The 8,809-nt window shown below is 41.0% G+C and overlaps 1 protein-coding gene across 1 annotated transcript in view; it reads left to right on the top strand.

Moving 5' to 3' along the window:
- The window catches only part of INVS (inversin), a 97,703-nt gene that overhangs the window by 86,286 nt on the left and 2,608 nt on the right, over positions 1-8,809 (top strand). The window contains exons 13-15 of the mRNA XM_009078294.1: positions 138-939; positions 7,175-7,407; positions 8,422-8,502. Coding sequence (XP_009076542.1) covers positions 138-939; positions 7,175-7,407; positions 8,422-8,502 — 1,116 coding nt within the window. The remainder of the gene's footprint in view (positions 1-137; positions 940-7,174; positions 7,408-8,421; positions 8,503-8,809) is intronic.

The raw sequence follows: 8,809 nt of genomic DNA, 5'->3' as shown, positions 1-8,809 counted from the left end.
TCCTGCTGACACTTTTTTTTCCGTTTAATTAAATCCTAGTGTGCCTCAAAGGTAACTGAGCAAAATAAAATTAGACATAGATCTATGTTTTTGCTGGATCAGAGACTGAATGTTGATTTCCATTTCTCTGTCAAAAGATTCATTGAGAAAACACGTCAGAAGCAAGTCAAGTTGTGTCCATTTCCATCGTGGCAAAGCAAAAGAGGGAACAAAAGTTGCAGTGAAACATCAGGTTGCAACTGCTACAGAACTGGATGGAGAAAAGCACAAGGAACACACTGTCGAGGCAACGGGTACTTGTGCTTGGAGGAGCAGGAGGCTTACTAGTTCTGCTTGTAGGACTGCTAGTGTTGGGGAAAAAATAAGGGACTCAAGTCAGCCTTCATCTGTCAAGAGGGACCATTGTGAAGGAGCAGCTGTGTTCTGCAATCTCAGTTGTACTGGTGGAACCACGAGAAACTCCAAGCAGTGTGAAGCTTCTTCCAAAGGCAAAAGGCATCAGCAGAAATCCAGAGCTAAAGAGGTAAATGATAAGCGATGTTCACCAGCTGGTTCTAGCAGACCAGGAAGTGCCAAAACAGTGTTTGTGAGCACCAGAAATGACAGCATGCATGCTGTAGAACAAACTGACAAACTGGGAAATAAGGAATTAGCCAAAAAGGTCTCTTTATTATCTGCTGAGGCAGAACCTGCCGGAACTGTGCCAAGAAACCCAGTAGCATGTTCTGCTCCTGGTGACAGTTTGAACTTGGAAAAAACAGGCGTAATTGGATCCAGAAATGCAGATGATCAGTTATGTTCTGTTGGGTGGCAAAGTACAAATATTGAACTAATCCCTTTGGAGATTCGACTGCAGATCATAGAAAAAGAAAGAAAACGAAAAGAGCTGTTTCGGAAGAAGAACTATGCTGCTACAGTTATACAGAGGACGTGGAGAAGGTAAGGCTGCTGTTTCAGGAGCTCGAGAAGGGTGAGATGCAAGTAGATGTAAATTAAGTTCGCCTTGTTTGGTCCTTGTGCTTACAATGTTGCCATTGCTAACCCAGGAATTTAATAGTCTTTCACCAAACTAGGGCAAGTTGATTCCAGCAGCCTAAAATGAGATGAGTAGGTTCATAAAAAGAGCAAGGTAAGTGATGACTTGTAATTATTGGAGAAGGTTTTAAACTTCTGTGAGCGCGAATCAGGATTTTCTAAGCCTGGAGTACACTGCTGTTGTATTCATTAGCAAACTTGCACATGTAGGGATACACAGTTTCTCTTGAAAAGGTTTTTGCAATCAGATCCTTTACCACCAGTTACTGACACACTCAAAATTGTACTCCTAACTGACTTCTAACTGAATAACCAAACTAGATGTTTGGAAGCTTTGAATGTTCATTGCTAAAACTTGAAGCCAATACCTTGATTAAGGAGTAGCAACTGCTGTACAGAAGAGGCAGACAGGAAAGGGTGAGATGTCCCCGTGTTTGCTTTCCACAGCATTATCCTGTTTTCATGAATGCATGAGTTTCAGCCTCAGAAATACAGTCATTCTTAAAGTACATGCTCCTTGATATTTTATTTCTTACCAAAATGGCAGTTGTAGGCGAAACATACAATATGTACATAATTTTTATACCCTGTTTTTATTGAAACTTTCTTCAATTTTTATTGGATGCAGAAAACTATAAATTGCTGATGTTTACTAATACTCTTTCCAGGTCTCTCACTAGTTTAACAGTTTTAATATGTTTTACTATTTCTTAGCATTCAATTAAAGGAAAACTAACAGGTAAGTTCCTTTTGGAGCTAAATTGTAACACCCTATGGTGTTCAGTAGTGGTACAAAAATTGTTCCCCCAAACTGTCAAAGGGAGCAGCTGATGGATGTCTAGGAGCATATAGAGGGTAGTAACACCTTTTATCCTAGTCACTGGGAAATCGGCAAGTTTCCTTTAACAGCAGGATCAGGTCTTAGTGCCCAACTGCCTACAGAATGGATGCTGAGTCACTGGTAGTCTGGGTCATGCTGGAGGCTTTGGTTCCCTTGCTGAGTAATTCAGAGGGGTGTTTGTTCCCCAGGCTGTGTCAGGAGCAGAGTACTAGCTGGCTGCCCAGTGCAGAACAGCATCTGCATCCAACGTGCTCTGCCACAGCGCGGAGCAGAAGGGAGCACTCAGCAGCTGGAGCATCAGAATCAGCTCTGTCTGTCACCACAGCCAGCCTGGGCTGCTTAGCCACTCAGTAATGTGTCCTCTGGGCCTCATCAAGTAGGGCCAGGACCAAAAGTTTAGAGAGAACAGTTCTGAATGCTTATTGTACAAGCCTGTTTTTTTGACAAGGAAACATCTTTCTTGCCAAGTACCACGTGGCTCTCCAAAGCTCAAAAGGAGTCATGGGGTTGTGCTGCCAGATTTCAGTAGTGCTTCCAGGCTTAAAAACATCCCATTTCTTATTTTGCAAGGTGAACTGTTACCTGTGTTTCCCTATTGTATGAAACACCAGGGAGAAAAGAGATAAGCATTGCCAGCTGCTTGGTTTTGGAGTTTCCAGAACTGGTATCACTCCCACTGCCTTTTCCAGTTAACTTAGAAATCTGAAGTCTTGTCTTTCTCAGAAAGAGCTGTTGCTGCCATTCCTAGGGAAGGGACACCAGACCAGACACCTCATGGTCTGAGCTGGCAGTCCATTTGTTCCTAAACTGAAATGTGGCCATTCAGACATTTGTGTTGGTTCAGCAAATACTTCTGTTTGCTCCAGCTCTTTTATCTATCAGTCCAAGTATTTCCAAGCATGAGGTTGGATTTAAAGCCCAGTAATATTCCAGGTTCTCTCATCACTGTTGTTGGAATATAGAAGTTACACTGTTCTTCTGAGTACATACCTATTAAAATGAAAGGATAGAATTTTGGGACATAGTATTTTTGATTAATTAATTTTTGTATTTTTGGTGAATTAATTTTTTGTGGATAAAATTCTGGCTTGCCAAGTACTACCTATTTCTGCACTTTTATCATGTTTACTTTCTGTGTGCTACCTGTGCATTCAGTTCTGGAATACCCAGTACAAGAAAGAGAAGGACCTGTTGAAGTAGGCCCAGAGGAGGGACACAGAAGTGGTCAGAGGAATGAAACACCTTTCCTATGAAGACAGGCTGAGAGAGCTGGAGTTGTGCAGCCTGGAGAAGAGAAGGCTCCAGGGACACCTGGTTGGAGCCTTTGAATGCTTAAAGGGAGCTTGTAAGAAAGATGGAGAAAGACTTTCTAACAAGACCTGCAGCAACAGGACAAGGGGGAATGGACAGAGGGTAGGGTTAGATTGGACATAAGGAGGAGGTTTTTAATGGTAGGTGTGGTGAGGCACTGAAACAGGTTGCCCAGGGAGGTGGTGGATGCCCCAGCCCTGGAAATGTTTGAGGTCAGGGTAGATGTGGCTCTGAGCAACCTGATCTAGCTGAAGGTTTCCCTGCCCATTGCAAGGGAGTGTAAACTAGATGGTTTTTACAAGTCCCTTCCAGCCCAAACCATTTTATGGTTCTGTGATTCCGTGACATATTCCTCAAACCCACAATGAACAGCAATGCAAAACAGTGACTTGTTCTCCCAGGGTTCCACCACTTCTGCTGTCAGCTCTCTCTTCCAAACACTGTATAAGCAGCTCTGTGCTGGCAATGTCCTCCTGGGCCTTCTTTTCTAATGTAGATCCTGAATTCTTGTCTTATGTGCAAAAAGATGTGTAGTGAGTCCTTGTGCAAATTTCCTCACAAGAACTGGGATCTAAAGCCTTGGAGCAATCTGCATTCCATTTACACGTTTGACTATCTGAAGTTGGATAGGTCTTTCTAAACTATCCACCTGCTGGAACAGTGATGGTGTGCTATCTCTCCAAAGAAGTGCATGTCCTTACTAATACTTTGCACTTTGGAAATTGTGGAAATTAGAGGTTGTTTAAATTGCATTTGTTATTTAAAGAATTAATACTGAAAAATGGAGAGGTTAGTTTGGCAGTTCTTCCACTGTCATTTTGTTAGGTCTGTGGACAGTTTGCTGTTGCTAGAGCTTTGATGGAGTTCATAAAGTTTGCAGCAATATCATAAAGCATTTATTTCAGTGGATGTTTTGATGCAGAACACCAAACAGCTTGTTGAGCATTGATGCTGAGGTGAGGGCAGTCCACTGTTAGGAAGAGCTGAGCTTCCCTCCTGCACTCTCTCTCCCAAGCCCACTGCCCACCACTTGTGCTGGCTTGTCTGCTTACACTTGAAGCTCAACTTGAGCTTTATAGTCAAGTGTTGTGAAACTCACATGGGTAAGACAGCTGTGACTTTGGACCAGATTTCCTGCTTCTGATTTGCATTACCACAGCAATAATGTTTATTTTTAAAAAGAAGAGAGCTCTGCCTCTTCCTTTGAAGTAGAGTTCATATATAGCTCAAAAAAAGAGGCAGTGTGAGTATTTTAGGATGTGGATCCCAAGTCAGATGGTGGCACCTGCCTGCCAAGAAGTCATGGTTAGCATTTCTAGCTAGCTCTCACTAGGCAGCTGACTACTAACATGTTGGTTATTCCAAAATACCCAATTTAGCACCCATTGAACACCAAATTACAGTTATTAAGTAGGTACCTTCCACGTGGCTGTCAGTCCCACTCAGTCTTGTGTTTGTCTCTTGGTCCAGACTTGCACTGGTAAATAGGATGTACTTGTAGACAGCAATAGAATTATGCAATGTTAGTGTGTAACTCTACACCAGAAACATGTAGAAGTACATGCTCGAGTTCTGGAACTTCTCTAGGTTAGAGTTAAATACACTTGTCTCACTCTGCAAATTTTACAGTCCTGATTTACTGTTTGAAAGTAAAAACAACACCACAGTGGTACTGGTCTACTTAAGTATATTAAACTTGGTATTCTCAGGAGAATGTTGCAATTCCCACATCCACAAACTTTATAAATGTAGTCCTCAAAAGTGTATTGTAAGGTGTGTGGCTTACCAAAGGTTAATTGCTTATCCTGCTCGTTGAGGCTTACAGATTCTGTGTCTAGCTTGCTCTCTCATGGGGGCACTGAGGCCTGTACCATTCTCCAGGGTCCACAGGGAGTTGATAGAAGCTGGAACTAAGTTGGTTGCTGTCGCTGTTGCTCTCCCACGAGTCAAGCTGCATTCTTTCAGTATATCCTTGCTATTTGCACACTTTGACCAGCAGTAGATTTTAAGATGAGAGCTTCTGTGACAGTGAGTGTGAATATCATTTGCCAGCTTTGTCATTCTGGACGTACGTTCCACGTTTCTTTTATGTGCAGTAGTTTTGTTGAGTAAGCACTGGGTATTTTTTCAAGGCACCACATCAGATTCATATTGTATCAAATTTCATCCCATTCTTTTTTTCTCACTAGGATCAGAATGATCTGTTACGAGAGAGCTGAATTAAAAAAATGTGCACTTGCTCTAAAGATAACTGCCTATATCTCAGTGTCAGAGCCTCACAGTTATTTTCTTGTTGCTAAAAACTACCAGAAGTTCTCTACAAACATGAAATCACAACTGGGTGCAAAGGTGGAGTGAGTGCCTGTCAGTGGGTCATTTCACCTATCAGCAAAGGCTTCTGGCAGTAATTACTGAATTCAAAGAGAGTAGCTTAGTATTCTTTTCTGCTCAAGTATAAAACAGTTCCCCAATTGTTTTTCCTGCGGTGGTATTCAATTAACCCATCCCTAGCTCAAGTTATGTTAGCAAGTCGCTGTAGTTGTGCTCCCCCTTCACTTTCCCTTCCTCTCTTACCCTGTTGAAAAGTGACATTTAACAAAACTGGATCACTTTTTTCCTTCTGCCTCTCGATAATGCTCCTGTTCTGAATTCATACAGTGCTTCAGCAACTTGCAGGCACGGGTAAGATGCAATTGCTGCCCACATTTGTTATGCACCTTAATGAGCTGTGTACATGCCTGAATTCTGAAGCTTCACTAAATTAAGATTAAATATGTTTGTCTCACCCAGCAAATTTCACAAAGGTAATTTACTAAGCTTATTGAAAGTTTGAAATTATTTGGGCTGTAACTGAGCATATCATCCCCCTTTGGCATTCTATTGTGCTTTTATGTACTCACTGTTTGTATGAGGCTGCTGTTTTGTTTGAATTACACAGTTCATTGACTTATAACATATATTTAAACAATTTGTATTTGGTTGTGTTGTCTTTTGTTTTAATTTAGATCTTGTTGCAGTTGGAACAATAGAACAAAATCACCTCTTTCTCTCCTTCCTCATTCCCTTTACTGGGCCATACAGTATAGAAGTCTTTTTGAATGCCAGAGGGGATGATAATCAATGTGTCTTGGCTTGTTACCAAACACTTATAATTAATATTTTACAAGGGTTACTCAGTGTTCTTCTGTGACAGGTTTGTACTGGGAAGATTCAGAGTTAATTGCTAGGCCAGTTAATTGACTTGCGAGTGTGAAATGCCAATATCCGATCGAATACTTATGTCCGATTCGAGCTAAAAAAACCCAACACAACTCCTTGTTGCTGGTGCCATTAGCCACCAGAGTGAAGAAGGACAGATAATCTGCTGCTGCCACTTGGCAGAGGGCTGTGACTGTGTGTCAGATCAAAGCAGCCGGGGTGAGGGTGGGTCAGAAGACAGGGAGCCTTTGAAGGGAAGGGAAAAACACAGACTGCTGAAAAGGAGGTGAGGGGAGCATCATCAGAGGAGGGATGGAAAGCAGCTCAGTTTTCTGTAGAGGAAATGTGCAATTGAACCCACAGGAGGTAGATTTGGTTTGTCTCTTGCACTGATTGACTGGAACGTGAAGTGGTAAAGGCACGTGAGAAAATTAGGTGTTAAGCTGTGAATATAGTGAAAATAAGGCAATAGTATTGATTATACCATTATCGTAAGTATTTATAGGTTTTGTTTGTTGCTGCAGTTGATAAGCTGATGTTGAAGCACTGTAACTTTTGATACCTGTAGTGCCAGATCTTTATTAACTGTGTGAAATAATGGATGCATCCAGAATTGAACTCAGCTTTTTCTTCTGAGCAAACATTTCTCGTCCAAATGACTTAGCACATCAGTGGGAGTTCTGTTTTCCCAGTTACTCATGTAATCCACCATGTGAACTGATGCGTGGAAAGCACGGAAGTTAAAACAGGTCACCTAAAACAAGTGCTCTTCTCTTTTCTGCTCTCTAGTTACCAGCTAAGACAGGAGTTGTTTCAGCTTCTTAGTGCTAAGCGGCAGTGCAAGGAAGATGAAGACAAATGGAGACAAGAGACAGCTGCCTTCTTCATTCAGGTTGCTTGGAAGAAACAGCTGAACCATAGCCCTCTGAAATCAGTTCCTTCATGTAAAAATCTGAAACCCGTAAACAAAACCAGCTCAGCCATAAAAACCAGCAAGCAGTCCATCCTAAAGCAGATCTATGGTAATTCTCTCTTCACTATACCTTATGTTTAATAACACTTGTATTTTTATAACGCAGTGTATTCATCTGTACACTTCTCACCTTACCTAATTTTTAGGGATTTCAACTATTTATACAATTTAGTCTTAATCTCCGGTGTTCTGGATAATTGTGTTTCTGTTTCAGGTTAAAAATACCAAACAACAGCTCTGTGATGTAAAATGGCTACTGCTAAAGCTGTCTGAATCCCCACATAGCATTACTGCACACCAGCTCTGGAGCAACCAACTCCATTGCCAGAGCTGCTCACATGTATAAATGCAGAAAGAGATCAGAGCAGCTAAACTGGGGATAGTTGACTCTAGCCATGCACAGTGGCCATCTGCATCATGGTTTGGGTTTTTTTAAGCCTTGTTCTAAACTTTTTCTGGCTTTGTGCTGTCTTCAAAATATTTTCACTGGAAGAATATGTTCCATGTTAATAACTTTCTGGTTTGATGATAAGTGGTCTTTATTGAAAGAGCAAGATCATCTTTTGTAATAACTCTGCACTGCTTTGCACTGTGCCTGAACGTGCCTGGTGCAAAGGAATTGCATCCTGAAGAAAGGGTTGAGGGAAAGCATTGCTTTTAGACCCTGAGCTCCTCTGTAGTGTGGATCACTGATGGAGTAAAGATGTGCTAACTATATGTACTTTACCAGGTGGTAAGTACATATACTTATCACTTCTATCATGGCTCTGTAGGTTAGATAAGCAAAAAGGATAAAATAAATAGATAAACCTAATCATTTTTATTAAAAAAATTTACCTTCCTTTTTTTTTTAATAGCAACTGCAAGGTGTATTTTAACTTTAGTGAAAGTTAGTTATGGTTGTGACAATATATGTCATATAGAACATCTTGAGTTTCCTTGTCATAAATGAGAAGAATTTTGAGGACAAAATAATGTTGTAGCTTACTGAAATAGTTTGTAGCTATACATAACTACATGTTCATGTGAATAAACACAGAGCTGTTCATCTTGTTTGTTAAAGGACGTTCTCAGGAAGGCAAAGCGTGTCAGTCAACACGACCTCCTCCTAAGGTGAAACTTTCTGATGTGCAGCTGGTCACAGGTAGGACACATCCATTTTAATGTTTATATCTATATATCTATATATCTATATGAGATAGGTTTCTTCTTAGAAAACAAAAAAAATCTGCTCAAGGCCTGGGATATCCTGTCAAAATACATAACCACTAGGAAGCTGTTGTGGTTGTATGCTCTTTCTTTCACTACTGTTGGACTTACTTGGGCACTGCACTTTTGTCCTTATGTTGGATCATTTGGATGAAAACCTGTTTTCATTGGGCTGTTACTAGGAAATACCTTAATATAATGGACTTGTAGAGTGCTAAGGCAGGTAACAATCACCCATGGTT

Source organism: Acanthisitta chloris, unplaced genomic scaffold (genome assembly GCF_000695815.1).
Source record: "Acanthisitta chloris isolate BGI_N310 unplaced genomic scaffold, ASM69581v1 scaffold5027, whole genome shotgun sequence".
In the NCBI taxonomy this organism is placed as follows: Eukaryota; Metazoa; Chordata; class Aves; order Passeriformes; family Acanthisittidae; genus Acanthisitta; species Acanthisitta chloris.
This window is presented reverse-complemented; position numbering and strand designations above follow the sequence as displayed.